This window comes from Camelina sativa, chromosome 12, assembly GCF_030686135.1.
Source record: "Camelina sativa cultivar CO46 ecotype springtype chromosome 12, ASM3068613v1".
NCBI classification, from domain to species: Eukaryota; Viridiplantae; Streptophyta; class Magnoliopsida; order Brassicales; family Brassicaceae; genus Camelina; species Camelina sativa.
This window is the reverse complement of record NC_141891.1, coordinates 35426874-35451042: the sequence shown is the minus strand read 5'-3', so window position 1 is coordinate 35451042 and position 24169 is coordinate 35426874. Positions and strand designations below refer to the sequence as shown.

At 36.8% G+C, this 24169-nt stretch overlaps 3 protein-coding genes and 1 non-coding gene across 8 annotated transcripts; 1 reads left to right on the top strand and 3 right to left on the bottom strand.

Moving 5' to 3' along the window:
* Positions 1 to 5530: 5530 nt before the first annotated feature.
* On the bottom strand, positions 5531 to 5884 carry LOC147933110 (uncharacterized). The gene has a single exon (XM_087477297.1). It carries the CDS (start codon positions 5882 to 5884, stop codon positions 5531 to 5533), a length of 354 nt encoding a protein of 117 aa, XP_087333423.1.
* Positions 5885 to 14289: 8405 nt separating this feature from the next.
* LOC147933109 (putative germin-like protein subfamily 1 member 9) lies at positions 14290 to 15693 on the bottom strand. Of its 4 annotated transcripts, XM_087477583.1 has the most exons (4): positions 15534 to 15625; positions 15333 to 15390; positions 15106 to 15233; positions 14290 to 14983 (listed from the first exon to the last, which is right to left on the bottom strand). In XM_087477583.1, the coding sequence occupies exons 3-4, from the start codon at positions 15227 to 15229 to the stop codon at positions 14442 to 14444; spliced, it is 666 nt and encodes a 221-aa protein (XP_087333709.1). In that variant the 5' UTR covers positions 15230 to 15233; positions 15333 to 15390; positions 15534 to 15625; the 3' UTR covers positions 14290 to 14441. The 4 variants fall into 4 exon arrangements, with proteins under 4 accessions (XP_087333709.1, XP_087333707.1, XP_087333711.1 ...); XM_087477581.1 differs by lacking the exon at positions 15333 to 15390 and having other exon boundaries at positions 15106 to 15267; positions 15534 to 15693; XM_087477585.1 differs by lacking the exon at positions 15333 to 15390 and having other exon boundaries at positions 15534 to 15634.
* Positions 15694 to 21613: 5920 nt separating this feature from the next.
* TRNAI-AAU (transfer RNA isoleucine (anticodon AAU)) lies at positions 21614 to 21687 on the bottom strand. Its single transcript has one exon. It is a non-coding gene; the product is annotated as a tRNA-Ile (tRNA).
* Positions 21688 to 21785: 98 nt separating this feature from the next.
* LOC104732947 (uncharacterized) lies at positions 21786 to 24121 on the top strand. 2 transcript variants are annotated; one of them, XM_010452552.3, is made up of 8 exons: positions 21786 to 21990; positions 22578 to 22732; positions 22820 to 22939; positions 23023 to 23066; positions 23161 to 23286; positions 23436 to 23520; positions 23611 to 23667; positions 23807 to 24121. In XM_010452552.3, exons 1-8 carry the CDS (start codon positions 21912 to 21914, stop codon positions 23882 to 23884), a joined length of 744 nt encoding a protein of 247 aa, XP_010450854.1. In that variant the 5' UTR covers positions 21786 to 21911; the 3' UTR covers positions 23885 to 24121. The 2 variants fall into 2 exon arrangements, 1 of the variants encoding a protein (XP_010450854.1); XR_015574528.1 differs by having other exon boundaries at positions 21808 to 21990; positions 23390 to 23520.
* The last annotated feature ends 48 nt before the right edge of the window (positions 24122 to 24169 follow it).

The following is a 24169-nucleotide window of genomic DNA, read 5'->3' as shown; positions in this document are numbered from 1 at the left end:
AAGCTCAATAGTCCTGTCCAATTATTTAAAGTTTTTAATGATAGTTGCACGATAGTTACACTTGAATGATAGTTGCCTGTTGAATGATAGTTGCATGTTGAAATTGAAACCGAGTCATTCTTCATTTAATCTGAATCATTCTTCATAGTTGCATGTTGTATTTTCATTCCGAATGATTCACTCCTTTCATTGTGTATTTTGTTTGTAGGTTTGCCCAAGATTCCTATGTTGCCGCAACTGTTCGAAGCATCTTTGAAAGAGATTTTAAAGAGCCTCATGCCAATTAGACACAGACACCAACTACAGTGGTAGACCGTTGGTATGAATCTTTTGCGGTAAGTCACGACTTGTTTGCTACTTTACAATATGTTTTGTTTGTCGTTTTTAAACCAAATACTAATTTACTTTTTTTTTTGGAAGCAAATATATAATTGGGATCGTTTATGAATATATAATTGGGATCGTTCCATAAACGATAGATTTAGGAAGGAGTTTGAAGACAAGCTTAAGGACAGGATGTGTGATCAAGTGTCCAGGTGGAAGTTAAAGTGGAAACTGAAAGGTGATGAGGCAAAGCCACGGTGGATTGATCCTCAGGTATGGGTGGTCTTGTTAAATATTGGCTTGATCCCAAATCAGAAGTCAAGAGTACCAACAGCCGGAATGCTCGATATCATGATCCTGATGGCACCGGCATATATAAGCACTGCTCAGGCCAAACCTCTTTTAAAGCTCGTGCTCGCAAACATGTAAGTGTTTAGTCATTCTTTTTCAGCAGCATTGACCTTGTGGACAATCAAGACACTAATCATCTCTCTATTTCTGTGTTTCAGTGTGAGCTAACTGGTGAGTTAACTCCTGATTTTGTACGCATCCTAAAAGAGACTCATCGAAAGCATGATGGAACTTTTACAGATGGAAAGTCTGAGTCTCTGTTCAATGAGGTGTCGTCCAAGATTCAAGAGTTGGAATCTGAGCTTTGTATAATGGAGAGAGCACTGCTTCTGGTGGGGTGCCCATTCATGTCAAAAACAAAATTTACACATCGGTAAGTTGTCTATTTTATGTACTTTGAATGTCTTTGTTTTTGTTTGAGTTTTTTGTTTGTCTTTGAAGTTTATTGTTGTGTTGTTGTTTTGGTGGTAGGTTGCTCCAAAGAAGAAAACAAGATTTATGGGGTTGGTTGTTTGCAGTTTGAAGCATCCTCTAGCAGCATCGGTCCACCGCCTATGTCTCCGGCTAATAATCCGGTTCTTTTGGCTCAGAAGCTAGCTGCCGCTGAGGAATGTATTCAAACTCAGGCGACTCAAATCCGACTAAGTGCAGAGAGGATGCATAGCTATGATGCATACTTCGAGTATCTCGCTGAAAAGGATCCAGAATTTGCTGCCAAGTTTCGGAACCCGACAGCTCTTCCTTTAATCCTAGTGTTTTGTAATGTAAATTTTTTTTTTAAAAAATTTTTAATTTCATTTGAGTTGGAATTTTTTTTTTTTTTTTATTTGATTAAGAATTTTAATTCTATTCCCAATTCTGAGTTGAAATTAAAAGAGAAAATTATCAAATATGCCATGTACAGTACAATTTTTTTTAAGAAATGCCACTTTCAATTTAACCTTTTCTAAAATGCCATAGGACCCATTTTGATCCACTAAAAATGACAAAACTATCCTGATATTATCATTCTTTTTTTCTCATATCTCATCTCTCATCTCTCTCTATCTTCTTCCCTCATCTTTCTTTCTTAAATAACAAGGAAATCATTTCATGGATTTGAAAAGTTTTTCTGATGACTGTTTCATCATAATCACTTCACCAGAGATAGATAGGAACCAGATTGTAACAGCAGAGACCGAATCAGTGAAGAGGCGTTTACAGATGGTGGAGCAACAATGATATCCCATATCTCTCACCTTCAACTATTCATCTTCTTCCATCTCTCTCTCTCAAAACCTCCATATCTCTTTAAGTTTCTTATGTTTGTTTCCTTCTCTATACAACTTTACTGGACCAGATCTATAATTTGACCCGTTATTTTTTTTGATGGACCAGATTCGTTGGAAGAGATGGTGGACCAGATCCGGTGGATCATATTCGATCTGAAATATGTTCATTTGTTATTTTCTAACTTTTTGTCAATTGTGCAGATATACTGCCATAAGTGATAGATTAGAGGATGACAATAAGTAATGCACCTCCACAAGACATCATCCATGTTCCAGCCAAGTTTTACTCTATGAATATTTGTCTTTCAATGGATCAGATCTGGTCTACTTAATATGTTCATTTCCTAACTTGTTGTCTATCCTGTTTTTCATTTTGATGGACAACTAATCATGATTTATAATCAGATGTAATAACATGTAATAGCTTTTGTTCTATCTATATTTTGACATTTGTCTATTTGTTTTACTACTTTCATTACTTACAACTTCACTTCTACTACTTGCACTATTTGATGGACAACAGCAAACATTGCACTTATTGTCTATTATAACTTTATGTTGTCCATCGTAATAGCTTGATGGACTATAATAGAACAGACAATAACATGTCCTTATTAATTAGAAATACCCAAAAATCCTTTTTTTCTCTCATTTTTTAACTTAAAAGGTATTTTAGTCTTTTCTTCATGTGGCATAAATTTTGAAAGTGGCATTTTCAAAAAAGAAATAATGAAAATGACATTTTTCATAGCTTTAATTAGGAAAGTGGCATTTCTCACTAAATTCCCAAACTAAAATTTCATTTAATTTTAATTCAATTTCAATTGAAATTAAGATAAAATTTTAATTTCAATTCAATTTTAATTCTATTACAAATTGTAATTTAATTCTAATTCCATTTTAATCCAGCTTGCAACGTATTTGCGATAGATTAAGTTTCTCGCAAATTGCTTCTGATTTGCGAGTCAAGAGATTTCTCGCAAACTGCTAGTAATGTGCGAGGAAAGACATCCTCACAAATTGCGAGGTAATTTGCAAGGGAAAAAATTCCTCACAAAAGTTGCGAGGGATTTACGATATTTGCAATTTGCGAGACGCGATTTGCGAGGAATTTTTGTGCCTCGCAAATCTCTTGTGATTGTTGATTTGAAAGGGAATTGCGATGTATTGTTCCATCGCAAATCGATTGTTTTCTTGTAGTGTTTGTACTGGTTGAGTTGAGAAAACCATGCATAATCTTCCAGCCACATATTTTTTTTTTTTTTTTTGGACAAACAAGACTTTCATTCACTTAAAACCTCATAAGAGGGAAGTTCATACAACTGAAAGTTAAGAAAATACAAAGCAAATAAAGATAGTTGTTCCATGAGTTTTCCAAGAAGGTGCTGAGCTTTGAAAAGTGTGTAGTGCTTGAAGAATCTGTTGGGACCATAGCGGAATCGACTATGAAGACGGGCTTCGCGAGTTCCTTGACCAACAAGTGGTCATAGACGGCTCGAGCAATATATGCAACTGAGCTTTTAGAAGAGTGCTCCACAGGGGATACACAAGGTAGGGTTCTCGTCACTAAGAGAAGGCTCAAGAACAATCGTTCAAGGTTTTCCACACTTTTAAGACCAAATCTCAAAACTGTTGGTGAAGCTACAAAAGGGGATCGCAAGTGATATGTGTAGGACAGTAACAGAGCAGGTAGGTCCTCCCTCACATGAAGCCATCGGCCATGAAGATTAAGGAATTCTACACAAAGCTTGTAGTCTGTTCTACACTCCAAAGATAATACAAACCCAAGCTTAATCTCTAGTGGTGATAGGTGGGGAATGGGTTCAAGGGTTATAGGCAGCGGGTTCAACAATTGAGTCAGGTTCAAACATATAGCTACACATTGCAAACATCCGACCAGAGCTAATAAAATGTCCTCGACGCATAAATCTATCAAACCATTCTAAAGACGCCAATGTTCTGTTACTGAGGAGCCCTCAACTTGACCAAGCAGAAGTAATGGGTGCTAAAGAGGGTGAGCTTGATATAAACTTATCGACCTTGGATTTGGGTGGGTTCATACTCGGTTCAAGGCCAGGAAAAGGGGCAATGGCTTGATATGCATCATAACAGATAATAATCACGATTCCACAAAGCTGCAATCTTAGACTTATACCCGGTGACAAAAGGAGTGCAACATCCATATGGTTATGAGGATTGATTAACCTAGTCTTCCCTAAAGGCAGAGTTTCTATGACCGAATGGGAGACATTTCTCTCCATTATCAAGCAAACACGAATCTGAGAAAATCTAAGCAGAGCAGTTGAAAGTTCAGACCTGGATATGGGCCACGGAGGGGTTAATGGGCCATAAGGATAATCGAGGTCCATCCTAGTAAACCCTAGGGTTAGTACAGTTGGGAGAAGGGAGCAAGAGTCGCCGCTGGTTTGAAGGATCGGAGTGGCATGCGGCGATGAGGCATCCTGTTGGGCTATCCACCAGCTTATAAGCTCGCCGTGTGTCATCGGCGTTCCCACTGGACAAAGCACATCTGATGGTCCAAGAGAAGCTCTTGCCATCAACGAAATCTGGTCGGAAGGGGACAGTGGTGGTGCCGATGCTTGTCCAGATCTAGAGCCAAAGGATGTAGTGATGAATTCTTGCTCAGATGTATGAGATGAGAAACGGCTGGACTGTTTTGAAGCTTCTGAAATAGGGTTCACGAGCGGATATGCATCCGAGATCTGGTTCAGATCGGAATTTGTAGAGTACCGATTAACTCTTCTGTCGGTAAAGTAACCCTTGGAACAGAAGAGTTCTTGGAGAATTTCGTTTGGATTTTTAGGGAAGGAGAGATTAGAGATAGAGAAAAGGAACAGAGCAAAGCTTATGTAAGTAGCAGAAGGATTAAAGAGATCTGTCACCCCCCGACGCCGGCGACCAGAGGTCTCACCGGCGCCGGAAGGCATGTTTGAGAAAGGGGTATCGATTCCCGTGTCTGGGAGCTTTTTAAGGTATTTAGTAGGTATATTTTAAGACATTAAAAATTCCAGCCACAGATTTACATTCTCATTTTTAGTCTTAACTTAATTCAGTCTTTCTTCATATCTTTCACCAAAGTGAAAAAGAGTAGTACTCAAGACCGAGACACTAGCTTGACGATCACCTTTGTACATACATATACTTCAAACTTACTATGAAAAATAGATGAAATTTCGGGAATCATGAATGATCCAATTTATGTTACATGTTTATATATATTTACAGTTTTGAAAACAAATCTTGTTTTTTAAGAACTAATTTAATATATGTAAAGTATACACTATGCCCATCAAAGGTATGTCTGCTGCATAGGAAAAGAAGTATTTCGTGTCGGTTATAAATGGTTGGTTCATACACTCATACACTAATTAATATAGAAATTTCATATACTTTTGTTTGTAATTAAGAAAGTCGTACGACGACTCGTTAATAACATAACTTAGGGCTCGTAATTTATCACAAAATACATTACTTTGTAATTCTGTTTAAGAAAAAACCCGTGACAGACAATACTTTCCTCCCGTCCGGCATTTTTTTTTTTTTTAACGTCTTTTATAAGAAAATCATTGTTTTACATAATCTTGGAAAAGCTCCCTCCTTAAATACATTGGAGGGTAGTAGTTTACACAAAAAGATTCATGTTGTAGATGAGCTTGTTTTGCTAATCTATCAGCAGCCTGATTGCACTCTCTTCGGACTAGCGAGAAAGATATATCAGTGAATAGATCCGCCCAACTGCGGATATCGACTAGGAGATGCTCCATAGTTATATTTGTGTTTCGTTGATGTAAAAGATCATCCAGAGCCTTACAGTCACCCTCGATAATTACCTGTCGGAAACCTCGACACCAAGTCGATTGAAGGGCATAAAGCAGAGCTAGTCCCTCGGTTTCCAAAGGAGTAGATGCTTGCTTCATCTTTGAATTTCCGGATAATAGATACGTACCTTTGTGGCCAGTCTGCCGGTTTTTGCTCAGAAACTGCCCCCACGATGTGGGATGGGATCCATTTGCATTGGCGGTTGAGCGGTTTTCCATTCCTCCACTTCCCCAATTTTCGATTATCCCGAATTCTTCTCATATAAACCGCTTTACAGTTACAAACACCACTATTTATACCCACCGGGAATTCGATGTCAACCTCAACTCTCTTTTGCTTTCCCAATACAAATCGTTTTCCTCCTTTTCTATCTCTATCCCCCTGACATAAAAATGGATGACCCAAATGGGAATGCTGCTGCTACTTTTGAAATTCCGACAAATCTCTGTCAAGAAGCCACTCGAGTCTCGCAATTCAGCCTCCTTGTCCGTCCAGCAAACTCCCGAAGACAAAACCTTCGTGCAATGATCCGTTTCTTTCCGCGACTTTGGGGTATGGATAACACTGTTACTGGTAGGGTTATCGAACATGGGCGTACTCAGTTCCTGTTTCCATCCAATGAAGCCCTACAACTAGTGTACTGTCGGGGTCCCTGGAGTTTCAATGAGTGGATGGTGGCCATGGAACCTTGGCAACTCAATCTGCCAGATGCAAATCCCACCAATATAAATTTCTGGATCCAAATCCGTGGTATCCCCTTGCGGTTCTTCACACCACCAATGGTTCGCTATATTGCAGGAACACTGGGGATAATTGTGGAGTCGGAGATAGAGGACGTCGCTGGTGGCAATGCTGAATTTGCCCGCGTCTGCATTCAGTGGCCCTTGGATCAACCTGTGATCTTTACGCGGAGGTTCCGTTTTGGTGATGATTGGGCTCTGCTCTCCTTCCGTTATGAACGATTGCGGAACTACTGCTTCAGATGTCATTCTCTCAGACATGACATCTCTGAGTGCACTGCAGAACATGAGGCCGAAGATGTTCACCATCCTCCTCCAGAGCAAAATGCAATGGTTAATGCTGCTGTTTTTCCTGTTCAACCTCAACCACATCTACATGAACTCCCTGCTCCACCCGACAATGCCCAAATTCAACATCAGGCACGGCTGGCATTACCGCCACCACCACAACAACAAGTTATCTTGTCAGAACTTGTTCCAATTAATGGTCAATTGATCTCTATTGGCGACCTCCGCAGCCTCTACCACAACTACACAGCATCAGCAGATCCATCAGAAGCAGAGGCAAGACGTAGAGGTCTTATTGTCGTATTGGAGCATACGGGCAACAGAATCCTTGAAGCGGTGACAAGACCAATTCCATTGCCATCACTCAATCAACGTAAGCGCCGTCATGTGTATTCACCGATGGATGCAAGTTCTTCTTCTGCTAACGGAGGCGCGGCGGGCCCGGTACCGCCAGACGTCCCATGAGGATAGCCAGTTGGAATTGTCAGGGGATGGGGAAGTCTCCTACAGTTCGACGCCTAAAAGAGATTTGTCGCCAACATTTCTTGGACGCAATCTTCCTCATTGAAACAAAACAATCAACTAGCTATGTTTCTGATATTGCAGTTTCTTTAGGTTTCCCTAAGTATTGTATTGTTCCGCCTCAAGGGCTCAGTGGAGGGTTAGCTTTGATTTGGAAGAATACAATTGATGTTTCCATTTTGTACCAAGATGCAAGACTTGTAGATTGCTATGTTAATGATAAAATATCTACTTTCTACTTGTCTTGTGTTTATGGGCACCCTGATCCACAATTTCGATCGGAGTTATGGGAACGTTTACAACAATATGCAGCTAACAGAGATGAAGCGTGGTTAATGATTGGGGACTTCAACCAAATTATGAGTAATAGCGAAAAGATTGGTGTCCATGACCGAGATGAAAACACTTTCAGAGATTTCAAAGACATGCTGAGTATCTGTGATATGGTTGATTTGAAACACACAGGCAATAAATTTAGTTGGAGTGGTCAATGCAGTATAGTAAGGGATGGAATCCGATCAAAGGAACTAATACAGTGCTGTCTGGACAGAGCTCTTGCAAATACAGAATGGTTCTCTGCTTTTCCTGCTTCTATGTCAACGTTCCTCGAGCCTATTGAATCAGATCATCGGCCCGTTATTGTGGATATACAGTCAGAAATAAGAGTTAAACAGGGTTTATTCCGTTATGATCACCGGTTAGGGAAAAGAGAAGGCTTTATTCAAGCAATGAAAGAAGACTGGAACAACCTCCCTCATGATCGCAGCTTTACAGATAAGCTCAAGATCTTACGGAAAAAGATCTCCACTTGGAAATGTTCCAATCAGACAAATTCTGCAGTTGAAATTAAGCAGCTCAAAGAACAGCTAGAAACAGAGTTTCAGCAAGCTCATCTAGATGGTACGCGTATTCAGGCAATTAAGAGGTCTTTGAACATTGCTTATTTGCACGAAGAGATTTATTGGAGGCAAAAAAGTCGAGCACAATGGCTCAATGAAGGGGATCGTAATACCTCTTATTTCCATGGAAGCGCTAAATCTAGAAAAGCATGGAATCGCATGGTTTCAATTCATGATCTTCATGGCATTGAACATATAGGAGATGATAAGGTGTCTTTGGTTGCTACAAAATATTTTGAAGATCAGTATAAAAAAGAAGTTCACGCTTGTTGGGGTTCTTTCTTTGATCATGTTGCTACTCCGGTCACTGATGTTATGAATCTTTCGCTTACTCAAGTGGTGACAGATGATGAGATTAAAGGAGCAGCTTTTGATATTAATGGAGATCGAGCACCAAGCCCGGACGGTATGACAGGCCACTTTTATCAACAATTTTGGGAGGTCATTGGTGCTGACGTTACTGCAGAGATTAAGAGTTTCTTTCAAACCAATCTCATGCCACCACAACTCAACCGGACACACATTTGCCTCATTCCTAAGATAGACCAACCAAAAGAGATGAGTGATTACCGCGCCATAAGCCTCTGCAATGTCTCCTATAAGATTATTTCAAAGATCCTTACTAATAGACTGAAGACAATATTACCAGAGATCATCTCAATGGAGCAAACAGCATTTGTACCAGGTCGACATATTACTGATAATATATTGGTAGCTCATGAGTTGCTACATTCACTCAAGGTCAGAAAACGTCAGTCTCAATGTTATATGGCGATCAAGACAGACATTAGTAAAGCGTATGACCGTCTGGACTGGGATTTTCTAGAGGAAACAATGGTTCAACTGGGTTTCAGTCAGATATGGATCACCTGGATTACGTCAATGGTTCGATCAGTTACCTATTCTGTTCTTGTGAATGGAAGTCCATATGGTGAAATTATTCCACAAAGAGGTATCCGTCAAGGTGACCCTATTTCTCCATATATGTTCCTCCTATGCGCAGAAATGCTGACTCAGAAGATACGTCACGAGGAAACTAAAGGCAATATACGAGGACTATCAATCAGTAATAATGGTCCACGGGTTAGTCATCTTCTTTTCGCGGATGATTCATTATTCTTCTGTCAAGCCAATTCAAAGAATAGTCGATGTCTTGCACGAATACTTCAACAATATGGCGATCTATCCGGTCAACGGGTTAACCTCAACAAATCTTCTATTACCTTTGGTGCGAGAGTGGACGATTTTCATAAAAGAGCTGTTCAACGCCATATAAAAATCACAAACAGGGGAGGCTGTGGCAAGTATCTGGGATTGCCAGAAGAATTTACAAGGAAAAAGGTTCAGATGTTTGAGTATATAGTTCAGAAGGTGAAGGAACAAACAAAGCACTGGTATTCCAAACGTTTATCAGAGGCAGGAAAGGAGGTCCTCTTGAAATCAATTGCTTTAACTATGCCTACCCATGCTATGAGTTGTTTTAAGCTTCCTCATACCATATGTCAGGAAATAGACTCAGTGTTATCTCAATTCTGGTGGAGTTCAGATGAATCAAAACGGAAAGTCTCTTGGGTTGGTTGGAAACGAATGTCTTATCCGAAAGATGAAGGTGGATTAGGCTTCAGAGACTTAGAGAAATTCAATGATGCCCTATTAGCAAAACAGGCCTGGAGAATCTACTCATCACCTGACTGCATCCTCGCTAAAGTGCTAAAAAGTCGATATTTCGCAGATACGGAAATTCTGAATGCAACTCTTGGACGAAATCCGTCTTATGGTTGGCGATCAATTTTACATGGTCGTGATTTGTTACTGAAGGGATTGCGCTATCAAGTAGGAGATGGTGCAATGATAAATCCGGCTACAGATTCATGGATACCTTCTCATCCACCAAGGTCTGCAACACAACATTCTCTACCTTCTCACATGGTCCTCAACAATTTATGGCAGACAGGGAACCGTCAATGGGATATTGACAAACTACAACAATATATGTCCATTGATGATGCAAATCATGCTCAAAGAATATACATTCCTCAACATCATTGTTCCGATAAGTTGATCTGGCATTATACCAAAGATGGTATTTACTCCGTGAAGACTGGTTATTGGTTGAGTACTCACCTCCCAGAAGATAACCCGATGATGGCTCCTCCACAAGGGAACCCAGTTCTGAAAGCTAAACTCTGGAAAACATCAATACCACCGAAGCTCAAACACTTCTATTGGCGAGTGTTATCTTCAGCCCTTAGTTCTGGTTCGGAACTTAACCGTAGAGGTATTCCAGTGGATGCAACCTGTCAACGCTGTCGAAATTCAGTTGAAACTATCAATCATCTAATTTTTCAATGCCAATTTGCTATCGAGACGTGGTCACTCTCTGCTCAACCTGTAAATCAGATGATTACTTCAAGTTTAGAGGAAAACTTTGAAGTTTTGCTTTCAGAGTACCATTCCGCGACTGATCCGTCAAAGAAACATCTCCCGTTCTAGATTGGATGGCAACTATAGAAGTCACGCAATGATCTCATCTTCAATAATGTAGTTTGGGACGCAGCTTCAGTTTTTTCAAAAGCTGCAGATAATGTTACGGAATGGTTGGATGCGACGCAACCTTCTACAGAACAATTACGTCACACTCATCAACAAGATTCATCCTCTACATCAGCCCATTGGCAACCACCACAAACAGACTATGTTAAAGTCAACTTTGATGGAAGTTTTCATTACCATGATGGAAGTATAGGTGTTGGTTGGATCATACGGGATGATAAAGGTACTGAAAACTCAAAAACATGCCTTTTTATATATTACCAAAAAATTAGAACTAATAGTATATAGGGAGATTCTCAAAAATAGCACCAAACTAGGTTTTTCTTCCAAAGTTAGCACACAATCTCATATTTTCCAGATTTAGCACACATCTTCTAATTTAATATTAAAAACACTGAAATTATTAACTAAAATAAATAATAAAAGTCTCCATCTTTCTCGATGGCTCTTTGTTATCTCTACATAAACTGGATCTCATTTTCCAATCTGAAACTTTTGAGATCTCATTTTTACCGGTGATGAGCTCTAATCAGAAAAAGATTAAGCGGTTTCAAAAGCAAACGAGCAAAACTTGTCTGGACAAATCCGATTTGTCACCGCCTCTTGATCCCATCATCATCCAGATTACAAGACCTAGGCATCTTCAAGACGACGAAGCGAGTGGTTCTTGTGACACATGGACATAGCACGTGGAATGAAGAAGGGAGGATTCAAAGAATATGATTTCTCTGTTTTGACAAAGAAAGGTGTGTCTCGGGATGAAACTTCTCGCCAAATTCTCATCGATAACTCATTCAATGTCTGCCTCACCTGGTCATGCGTTTTCTTAGGTCTATGGAATCAAATAGGTAGATGAAATAGTGTTGTTGATGTTGGATAATTGAGAGAATTATGTGTGTGGATTTGTTTTGTAAATTAGATGATTGAATTTTATTTTAGATTAATATTTTTCACTGTCTTTTGTGCTCTTAGCTTGATAGTGAGATATCATATTCATGGGTTCTTTGTAGATTGGTTGCATTTGTGTGTTTAGTCCATTGAAGAGATCCAAGAAAAAAGCTGAAATCATATGGGAAAGTCGAGAAAGTGAGATGATTTTTGACTACTCTTAGAATGATGAATCGTTGTGTCATTCTTATTGTTAATTGGAGGAGTTATATGCTTGATTTGAAAATTTAGGAAGAACTTCATAATTTTGTGGACGACCTCCCTAAATCAAACATTCAGGAAGGATGCCAAAAGTTTTAAGAAGGATTTCTTAAATTTCAAGAAGACCTTTATTAAAAAAAAAAAAAAAAAAACAGAGCATACAACCCCTAGAAAAATTCAAAAGCATGACCATTGAGTATTGTATTAGACCAAGGTAAGCTTTTGATAGATGATTAACCTTATTAATGGAGTAAGTTGTGATTGATTTGAGGGTAAACATATAAAAGAGATTATATGAACATTTATTTAAATTCATGAAGGATTCCCATATCTTTAGGAAAAAATTCTTGAGTTTCAGGAAAACCTTCATGAAAAAAGATTACCCCTTACTAATAATTTAGGAAGAACTCATTGAAATTTTGGAATGCCTTCATAAAGTTAGGACATTGGTGGGTCTTTGATACATTACCCTTATTAATGGAGTAATCTGTGATACATTAAGAAAAAAGATAAATAAAGAGATTTTAAAACATGTTTTTCTAAGTTTAGGAAAGATTTCATAATGTTTAGGAAGACGATCTTGAATTTTATGAAGGTCTTCCTAAATATATGAAACCAACATTTACTTGAGCAACTTTGGATTTGCAAGTTGTATGTTTAGTGAAAAATTGTAAGCATTAGATGCATAAAGAGTTGAGAAACGAAAGAAAATAAGCTTGAGTAGTCTTACTCAAATCAATCCTTCTAATCTCCATCTCTTATGGTTAAAAAAAGTTCACACTGCATCCCATAAAACTTTTTTTGTCTGCAACAACAACAAGTCAACAACTATAGCATCATCTTCTGTTTTATTTTGCTTAATTAATAATCTGTTCTAGTTAGAAAGAAGAATCAAAGGAAGAGTTGAGCTTGAGAAGTCTTAATCAAATCAATCCTTCTAATCTCCATCTATTTACAAAGCTTCATTGTCTCCATCACATATTTAATCTTCTTCTTCTCCGTTACCATAACTCTCTCAGCAAAAGCTATAATCTCCACTGTTATAGCTCTCACTCATTTCCTCCGTCTCTCACCACCATCTCCATCGTTGTTCCTCTTCCTCTTCAATGATCTCCCTCTTTTTTCAATCTTATGCCTACACTAAGTAGATGACTGGTCAACGTTGGAACGAACTGAGACGGCGATGGTGGTCTCTTCCCAGTGGGTTGATTTGAGAGGACCACGATCAATTCCATACCCTTTCTCTTTGTATGATTCGATTAGGAGGAGAGTCTCGTCGTGAGTCTGGAGTACATGTCGGGTTATTCTTGCGACGACGGAAATTGTAGCGGCTAAAGCGGCGGAGTACGGTGAATTGAACAAACGAATTGTTCCGGCGCGTCTCTTAGAAATTGATGAGGATGAACTTAGAAATTGAGATCTCAGATCGGAGGACTCGACACAATGTTTGCCGGAAAATTTTAAAATCGTGAATTGGATTTTTAGAATAATGAATTTTAGTATTTAAGTTAATACTCAATATCACAAATGCTACATTTGGAAAAGTTGAATGTGTGTGCTAACTTTGGAAGAAAAACCTAAATTAGTGCTATTTTAGGGTATTTCTCTAGTATATAAGACTTTATGTTAAATGTTTTAAAAATTTTATTAACACAAACGAAAGCCAAAGCATTAGATTTGATGAAAGGATTTATCTAATAGTTTTAACAAACCAAGCAATTAACCTCGAAAGAGAAAAAGAAAAAACAAAAAAAAAAAAAATCAAAACCAAAACTAACAGTTAACCTCAAAGACTATGATTTGTACTTATATTAAAGCCCACATTTTGTAAAAGCCTTAGAGTTTAAACATATATAGGATTTGAATGGTTGGTTCATACACTCCATACTAAACAATGCATACTAGTAATTTGGTATGCTCTGCTCCATACTGAAGTATGAAGCATTTTTAAAGCAGACCAGAAAAATGCAGATAAATAGTTATATTTCAGTATGAAGTTACAGTTCACTCCATACTATCATGTATTTTATTGGTCTGCATTTGGTCCGACAATGGTATGAAGTTTATCAAACAAGTGTGTGAATAATAGAAAATTTGCGGAATGGTCCGATTTTAGTCCGATCTGGAGCGTACCAACCAACCATTCAAGGCCATAATTATTATAAAAAGTTTACTAAAAAAAGTACTAAAATTTTGGATACCCTAATCCATTGCTTCAGTTTCTTTTTCTGTGGGCCGGACATTTTTATGTAATTCTGTTCAAGTAGAATCCTTCTTGTGAATTTCCAAAATGAAACTTCGAGTACAATTTTTTTTTTTTTTTTTTTTTTTTGTCGTCAATAGGACTTTATCTTTTCAAAACATGAAAATATTAATTCATTAATAATTTGATCAAGGCAAACGCAATGACGAACATTATGCCATATTATGATTAGCGGATAATGCAAGATCCTTATTTAGATGAAGGTACATAAAAATGAAAGTAATTCAAAAGCACAATGTTATTATTTTTTAAACTTATTCTGTAGATCCATGACAGTCCTAGCATCCAACTGGAACGCCCTCGCAAGAACATTCGGGTCTATTGCTGGGTTAGACCCAAACACGGTGTCGGCAATAGTGATGGCACCGGGGTGTTGGCTGCTTAAACTAGCGAATGCAATCGCGGGATATTTCCCAACGTTCGCTTGGAAATGAACGAGTCCCTCTGGAAACACAAACACATCACCCTTGTTGAGTACTTTAGATAAGAGGCGGTTTTCGGGGTTTGACGTGACAAACCCTACTAGAAGCGTTCCTTGTGCGACATACATGATCTCCGAGGCGCGTGGATGGGTGTGAGGTGGGTTCTGGCCGTTAACTGCGTAATCAATACGGGCCATTGAGATTCCAAGGGTGTTTAACCCTGGAATCTGGTTAACATTGGCGGGTGTCACAGCATACCCAGTTTTTGCATTAGGTGTTCCTGCTTTGTGGAGCCCTCCCCGGAAGAAGTCCTCTTCAGTGACGAGCTTTGGGTCCTTACAGAACTTTCCGTTCACAAAGACTGAACATTTTATAACCAAATAAAAAGAGTGTAAGAAAACGTAATGCATTTTCCAAACAATCAATTAAATTTATAAAAAAATATATATAGTTAAAATGATTAGGGAGTAAACATGTACATACCACCATCTGCTGGGGTGTTGATGGCGACGCAGAAGTCCTGAAGAGAGCTTGGGTCCGAAGCATTGGTTAGTGAAAGTGTAATAGCCAAGATTGATAGAACAGCAAGAAGTGAGAGATTCTTCATGGTTCTATATTTAGTTGAAAGGTTTTTCTTAAGGTTTTCTGGAGAGATGATGATAAAGTTATAAGACATAGATCTCAATTTATAGATAAGTATAGGTGTTAACCGTATAACTGATGAACTTGATGTTTGAAATGGTTAAAAAATTATGCTCCCTCCACACACTATGGTTATGGTGGTATAATAATAATTTGAAAATTATAAAAGAATATATGAATAATGTGCACTTCAGGTTAGAATGTCAGAGGATATTTTACCTCAATTTGCAATGGAAGTTACCAAAGTTTGTCAACAAAAAAAAAAATACCTTAGTGTCTGATCTTGCACACCTCATATATCCTATCGCCTATCACCTATCGCTTGTGGGAGAGGTCTATTTTGGCTTATAAATCAGTCAAATTGTCAAAAGGCATTGATCTATATTTAACATTAACTTAATATTAATTTCAAAAATATCCAAAAAAATTGAAATTAATATGTGAATCTATCTATATTTATAAAGTAACATTAATTTGTGATTAATTTCAAAAATATCAAAAAATTGAAATTAATATGTGAATCTATCTATATTTATAAAGTTAGTTTTTCTCTCTTCTCATTCTGCCAGCTAAGCATCCACCTAAGTCACATTATCTTTTATTTAAAATAACTTTAAAATATTCATGTAGTGCATATTTATGTTAAATAAATAAAAATACATAATATAAAATAAATGAAATGTTAAAATAAGAAAAAACAATACTGTAAAACTTTTATTAGTGGTAATAAATAATTCAGAAGTAAATTTTAAATTCATAGTAGAATAAAACAGAATTTATATAATTGTATTTATAAAGTTTAAAAGAGGAAAAAAAATGAAAGTGAAATAATAGTTTATAACATGATCAAAAAAGATAATAAATTTGATGTTTCATAAATTGAATCAAATGCTTTTAATCCAAATTTGAGTATTGAAAGGTAGTAATTAAAGAGAAAATAATTATAGTAATTACTATCTTTCAATAATAATTTATATATCATACGTAAAGAGAAAATAATACTTTCTCCGTTTCAAAATATAAGATGTTTTAGAAATTTTTTTTGTTTCATAATATAGGATGTTTTTAAATTTCTATGCAACTTTTAGATTATTTTAATATTTTATATTATGCAGTATTGTTTCTGATTGGTTGAACTTGTTAAAAGTAAAACCTTCTTAATCTGCATGATTTAGTTAAAACATCCTATATTTTGAAACGAAGGGAGTATAATATTTTTAAGGTCTGTAATTCTCAAATAATAATACACATGCTAGGTATAAAACTTACAACATTTAAAAGTTGAAGTATTAACCAACATTAACTAATAAAATGAGGTATTATTTTTCCAGAAAAAAAAAGATAAGGTATTATTTATCCAAATAAAATAGATGAGGTATTTATAAAGTTTTTTTCCCTTTTTCCTTTTGATAAAGTAAACATAGTCTGTCTGATTATCTTTTTACATGATAAGACACGAATGTATCAACCATTGTAAAAAAACTATATCAATAATATATATTTTTTTTTAAACCTACACTGATTTGCTCTAGTTAAAAAGAGCCAAATCCAAGCAGAGCCGGTCATAATGAAACACTTGATTTTTATAACCAGAGAGATTTGCTCACACCTACTTTGTAAGATACTTCTTTCAATTTGACATAATTTTTGCTATTTTTCCATCACTTTTGACTACTGTTCATTATTTTTGTGACTATTTTGCCTATCACATTCTTAGGGAAAACGGCTTTTCCATACCTGGACAATTTCAGTATGTTCAATTCATATATCGAACTATTGGGTATGCGAAAACATACATTGACTCTTAAAATATTTGAATTACATATCTGAATTTACGATTTTGTGTTTAATTATACAAAAACGTGATTAATTAGTAACTCTGTTAATTTCACCGTTAGACCAATCTGACGTGGAATCCACGTGTGACAAAATAACAAAACGACGTCGTTTTAGTCGTTCGAACAAAATAATAAAAAATGTAATACCATGGATTCAAACCTGCATCCGCTCAGTATCTAACAAGATACTTAACCGCTATGACATTAACCATTTATTGCCTTTTAGTAAACAAAACTTTAATATATCGTATTTTGTGTTTCTTCTTCTTCTCCTTTTCCTATTTCTCCATGGCCGACCTTTTCTCACTTTATTTTTCAGAGGTGGCTGCACTGAGAACTACCAAAATGAAGATAGAGACGGAGGGTGAAAATGAATTAGGGCTACTAAATCCATATGGTCAAGCTTGTTTTTGTTTCCAATTAAATTTTCAGATTTCAGAAGAAAACAAATTCCCAAATACCCACAGATCTGATTCACAAATAACCACAACTAGTAACCACGGAAGAGAAGCCAAGCGCTACTCCATCGATAACTCGGGCCCTCCACAAAGATCTGGGAAAACTAAAGAGTAAAAAGAGAAAAAAAAAAAAAAACTGGATCTAAATCGATTGAAAAGGAAAAAGACACAAAATATATAATTCTTTGTTTATTAGAACATAAAGGTCGTTATTAGTTGTTTTGTTTGTCAACATGTAAAAGTTGTTATCGTCCTAGCGGTTAAGTAGTTCTTCTAATCGTCAATATTCTCTGGTTCGAGACCAGGCATCTACAATTGTTTTTATTTTGTTTGAACGACTAAAACGACATTGTTTTGGTTTTTTCTTCACACGTGGATTCCACGTCAGATTGGCCTAACGGCAAAATTAACAGAGTTACTAATTAACCACGTTTTTGTATAATTAAGCACAAAATCGTAATTCCAGGTATGTAATTTAAATATTTTAAAATTCAATGTATGTTTCCGCATACCCAATAGTCCGATGTATTAATCAAACATATTGGAATTGTCCAGGTATGAAAAAGCCGTTTTTCCCACATTCTTACAAAACAAACTCAAAGGCACCAAAAAAAATTATTTGTCGTCTCTTTCCTTTTCTTATCTTTTTCTTTCTCTTTAGTCACTTATTTTTTTCTCTCTTTCTATAAAATAAAAATTGTAAGTTCTCTCTCTTTTTCGTTTCTCCTTCATCGTCATCATCAACAAACACTCTCTTTTCCAGATTTCATAGCGGACACATCCGGCAAATGCCTTCAGCCTGAATTAAGATAGATCTGATTTGGTGTAGCTTCGACAAAGAAGGCATCAAGATCTCATATGAAATCAAAATTCTTCCATCAACATCCACCTACAAATTCACCATTAATAAGTTAACAATCAAAAAACTTCATCAGAGAAGAAGTTTTAGAGAATAGTAGCTTGGAATCTTCTTTTTCCTTAACCAACTCATCACCGTAACCTACTTAAACATCACCATAACCAGATTCTTCACCACTAATGGATATGGATATGGAGAAGCATGTGGGTATTGTGGCAATTATGAGTAATAGAGCTATCTTATGAATATAATTTTGGTTTCATTGGAATGTTTAAAGATCTGATTCATATCCAAATGCACTTACATATGTTAGCAGGGAGATTGAGTTTGTGAATTGTGATGTGTAGATTAGCTAGAAATGGATGATTCATTTTCTTCTCTTGTGATCCATACATGACTATCCATTATAAGCTATCCACTATAAACTAACCATCTCACCAAAACACATCTGATCCATACCACAAACAAAGCGCAGTTTTGATGATCTAGGCTGAGAGGCCGGAGCTTGCCTAATTTTTTTCCCCAAATGTGTAGTCTCTTCCTAGTAATGATCTCCATTTTTCAAATGTTTCATCTTTACAGATGTGTCTTCCATGACAACGTGTGCATATGGAAACATATTTATTGATTGATTTGGGATTTTTTTTTTTTTTTTTGTGCACCCAATTCCTTAAATTAAACTAAAAAGATACAAGATAGATGAAGAACACATTCAGACAGACCCGAATTGACAGCTTGGATATTAAAGCAGTTTGAACCAATACAAGATAAAGATAGAGACACAAGCTTGAGGAAGATTGATAGGGTCCAAGAGAAGTATCAAATCTAACTAACACAAGCTTGCCCGTGAAAGTGATAGAATTCAACACAGAATACTCGACTGGGGAGAAGGTAGTCACCATACACTGTGACATTAAAACAAGAACACTCTCAAATGATTCTCCCACGAAGGGGGGGGGGGGGGAGATTTGAGCAAGGTCACTCTCTCAAATTCTGCTAGCACTTGGAAAAACATGAGCCAACAGAGGAGACGCCGTAGACTGGCTCTGCCTCAAACGCAAACACGAGAACACCAGAGAAGTATCCAGTGAGCAAACTCAGACATAAATGGTTAGGCATGTCAATTAGGGCCAAAGCCCGCAGGCTAGTCCAGCCCGGCCCTGAAAAATACCGGGCTCGGGCATAAATATATATGTCCAGAAAAAATCGGGCCTTACGGGCTCAGTCCGTTTGGGCTATAGGGTTTTTTGGGCTTAGCCCGACCGGGCTCACGCCAGCCCGAAAAGCCTTTTGTACTTTTGTGTTAACATTTTTGTTTGATTGCAATATTTGATTAATGATTTATTGTAAATAAAGTTTTAAACTCTAATCATAGTTTTCATATTTACTTAATAACCTTATTTAATACTTTAAAAAATGTTATCTAGGATATTTTATATAAATTATATATTGTTTTATTTGGTTAAAGTATTAAAATTTTATTTAGTTTTAAAATTTTTCTTGTAAATTAATTTGGTTGTAGTAAATATAGATGAGTTATTAAAATTTTGATTGATTTGTTTTATAGTGTACCTTTACACTGCTTTTTAAGGCTTATAAGTTTAAATTTTCGATCTCTAACATAAGCCCGAAAAAACCCGAAAAGCCTTGTAGCCCTGTTAGGGCCGGGCTCGGGCTTGGACTTTGAAATATAGGCTCGAAAATATTTTAGGCCGGGCTCAAACATATGCGGGCTTTACGGTTTTTGGGCTGGGCCGGGCTGGGCCAGCCCGATTGACACCCTTATAAATGGTCAGACAACAAACCAACAAAAGTGGTTCTAGAATGGAAACTAGTTCCATATATCTGAGACAATAGGGAGAGGGAAGAACCGGTGAAGCCGGAGAAGTATATGGTGTCTAATTCATCTGAACTAGTCTTCACCGCAGCCAAGGGAGGGCAAGAGAAGTATCCAGCAAAAACAGAGAAGTATCTGAGAGTTCCAACCTTGAAACATAGAGAAACGGAAGAGCGACCAACCTTAATCAAAGAGGACGTGTCAAACTGCTCGAGAAACAAAGATGGCGAGGTTGAGAAGACAATTGATTCAGCAACCAAGACAATGGGCCAGTCCCAAACAAGAGGGCCACTGAGATAGATGAACACCTTCAGTGGGGATACGGCTGAGAGGCGGAGGCGAAGAAAATGCGAGTCAAATGACGACAACGACTGAGGTGAAGCTATCTTGACGAGAGGGTCTGGCGGATCTGGAGGTTCTGGTGGGTCCGGAGGAGACAAAACGCTCACCCGCGGCACCAGATCTGGTGGCCCTGGACATGAGAAACCCACCAAAAGCAGCTGTACCCAAGTCATGGGAATGAAACAAGGTTCGCCGGCGTCGTAGATCTGCCGACGTAAATAAGAAAACGGATCTTCGTAGTCCTTAGCTGGACCCGAGAGAGGCGAGAGAAACTCCGATTAAGCGACGAGGATAGCGGGGAAGAACAACGGAGGAAGAAAGACATCATCTCCTCGGCGAGCGGCTGTCTCGGGCTTTGTGCCTGGGAGAGAAAGCAATTAGGGCATTGATTGGGGTTATAATGCAATTTTTTAGATAGAAAAGTATATTAGATAACAAATAGAAAGCTATAAAAATGTTAGACCTTAAAACGTCCTTTAAATTATGTTCATGGGATCGCTAATGATAGTTTGTAATGTAGAACATCTTTATTCTATTTAAGTATACACAATTAAAGTTGAAGTTAGATTATGACACAACAACAACATTGATACATACTATTCGGCCACAAGGACTTGTCATACAATTTATATGTTGCTGTATAGTTTTAAAAAGTTTTGGTCGTTGGGATATACTTGGTAAAATATGCTATGTTTTTGTACAACAGCTATTTATCAAAAGTCAACGAGATTAACTAAGCTGCAACCACAATATAGGGAAACGTATCATAAACATTTATGAGATCATGAATGGTGATACTGCAATAGGATTATTCAATTAACATTGTAGAAGGATTTGTCTTCTTCAGTGAGTTAATCAAAATTACATTGTTAAAAGACTTGTTTAATAGAAAGAGATCGTCTAGTGGATAAGTTAAAGAAAAAAAAAAAATAGCGATCCAGCTATTCTAGGAAAAAAAAAGAAACATTTTTACAAATTACAATTAATTCATCAAAAGAATTTGTTTTTTCAAAATTGGCCCATGCAGGTTTCGAACCTGCGACCTTCGCGTTATTAGCACGACGCTCTAACCAACTGAGCTAATGGGCCATTTGCTTAAGTGCTACAATCATTGCAAATAATTTTAAAAATTGTTTTTTGTGAATTTTTTTTTTCTAGTTTGGTCAAATTAACCATCATTTTCATTTCAATTTATCAGTCAAGAAAGATAGAAGAAAGATGTTGAAAGTATATTTCATACGGATTAGTCAAAAGAGTATACAAGACAATGTAGAAAAGTAGGGGAGAATGTGCTATATCATCATCGTGCGTGCATGGTTGGTGAGATTATGTTTCGTACTTGTCTCTCCATTAGAGGTTCACCTGCATCTTCTTTCCTCCAATCTTTTCCAGGTAAACTATGAAAATCATTTTAGATCATATATTACACATATATGCGTTAGATTTGTACAATTAGGATATGAATCGTTCTTCTAATCTTTGAGATTTCATCCAAATAATCTTTGAAATTAAGCGTTATAGCTCATTTCTTGGAGAATTTTTTAAGAGTTGAATTTTTCAATTTCTTGTTTGATTAAAGAACTGTCAGAACTATAAAATAGGGTGGATTTAGAGAGTTTTTGTCTGAGTCCAAAATTCTTGGACTGGTGAGTCCAATCTAAGAATTTTCATATAGGCAAGTTTTGAAATGAAACTTTTGATGTGACTAGTATTGATAGAACAGTTATGTAGTTCCAATACTTGGATCCACCTGATAATGAAGATCAAGTTTTTTTTCTTTTCCAGTTTCTCACTTTAATGAATTCTCAATGAATTGTCAAATTTTGATTATAATCTAGGAGTTTTAGATAATCTTTGTATGTGAATAAGATGATTTCAAGTGCCCTTGTTGACTTAAAAGTGAAGATCAAGTTTCTTTCATGTTTTTCTGAGTTTAATGGATCCATTGGTTTATGTGTTTTGTGATTGAATTTGATCAGAGAAACTCCTAATGGCTGAGTCTACGAGCAATACCGCATCGAAAAAGCTCATTCAAATTGATGTAAGCTCGGATTCAGTGTGTCCATGGTGCTTTGTGGGAAAGAAGAATCTTGACAAAGCCATTGATGCATCTAAAGATCGATACAACTTTGAGGTTACCTCTCACTACTCTCTAATATTTCGTTTACTTGAAGAATGATTGAGATGGTGACAGTACTTGTCTCTTGAAAAATAAACGTAGATCCGATGGCGTCCGTTTTTTCTTGATCCATCTGCACCAAAAGAAGGTGTGAGTAAGAAAGAGTTTTATAGACAGAAATATGGAAACAGATATGAAGGAATGTTCGCACAAATGACCAAGGTTATTATTTAACTTACCAATTCTTTAACGTAGCTTATGTTCTTGTTGAGACAATCTTGAGATAATCTTTCATTTCACTACAGGTCTTTAAAGGTCTTGGCTTAGAGTTTGACACATCCGGTCTCACGTAAGCACCAAGATATTTTCTTTTAGTTTATCAACAATGAAGAGAGATATCTTTTGTCTATTTTGTCTAAATGTTTTTTTGTTTATAAGAACAGTGGAAACAGTCTGGATAGTCATAGACTTATACATTATGCCGGTAAACAAGCGCCGGAGAAACAACATGAACTTGTTGAGGAATTGTTTATCGGTTACTTCACGCAGGGAAAGTTCATTGGTGACAGGTGTTAAACACAAAGCTCTTATCCCAAAAAAAATATGTAAAACAGTTTTGTTTTGGGATAGATAAGCCTTTAAGTATCCTTACTTTGTACTGTTTTGGGATAGATAAGCCTTAGACGTTAACTGGACATAACCTTGCGGATGAATTCAGGGAGTTTTTGGTTGATACGGCTAACAAGGTTGGGATAGAAGGAGCAGAAGAATTACTCTCAGACCCCAACACTGGAGTCACAGAGGTGTGTTTGAATCATGTGATTATTAGTGTTTGTTCTGTAGGAAAATGTGTTGAATGATGTGTTCTTAACTTTTTTTTTTTATAATGAAAGGTGAAAGAAGAGCTGGCAAAGTATTCACAAAATATCAGTGGAGTTCCAAATTATACGGTAAGTTTTCGCGCTACATATCGATTGGCCTTTATAAGATCATGGCAAAACTCTAGTACAGAGTGAAACAGACCGCCATTTTTAATGTGTCCTTGTAGTCTTGTATCCTTACTTTGTACTGTTTTTTTTCTTTTTTCAGATTAACGGGAAGGTGAAAGTGAGTGGTGCGCAACCGCCCGAGATATTCCAGAATGCGTTTAAAGCGGCCTCAGCTTGAAATACAAACAGTGAACTCAAGAGTTGTTGAAGCTTTTAATGTCCATGGAGACTGTGTTTATTTTCTTTGAGCTTTGCGTTTTTTACTGTTTCAATAAGTTGGTGTAATAATACAAATTTGGTGTGTTTCAATAAGTTGGTGTAATAATACAAATGTGGTGTTTCAATAAGCTGGTGTAGTGATACAAATTAGGTCTTTGATGGATTGTCTAATAAATTCAAAGAAGTTGAATAGAAACACAACGTTCATCCTTGTTCTTCTTCTTGCTCTGATTTCAGAAATAAA

Coding starts and splice junctions, on each gene's coding strand:
- LOC104732947 (XM_010452552.3), top strand. CDS start 21,912: ATGGTTGGTGAGATTATGTTTCGTACTTGTCTCTCCATTAGAGGTTCA. Junction 21,991..22,577: donor TTTCCTCCAATCTTTTCCAG/GTAAACTATGAA, acceptor GAATTTGATCAG/AGAAACTCCTAATGGCTGAG. Junction 23,067..23,160: donor TTTGACACATCCGGTCTCAC/GTAAGCACCAAG, acceptor TTATAAGAACAG/TGGAAACAGTCTGGATAGTC.
- LOC147933110 (XM_087477297.1), bottom strand. CDS start 5,884: ATGAAGCAAGCATCTACTCCTTTGGAAACCGAGGGACTAGCTCTGCTT.
- LOC147933109 (XM_087477581.1), bottom strand. CDS start 15,229: ATGAAGAATCTCTCACTTCTTGCTGTTCTATCAATCTTGGCTATTACA. Junction 14,984..15,105: donor CAACACCCCAGCAGATGGTG/GTATGTACATGT, acceptor TAAAATGTTCAG/TCTTTGTGAACGGAAAGTTC.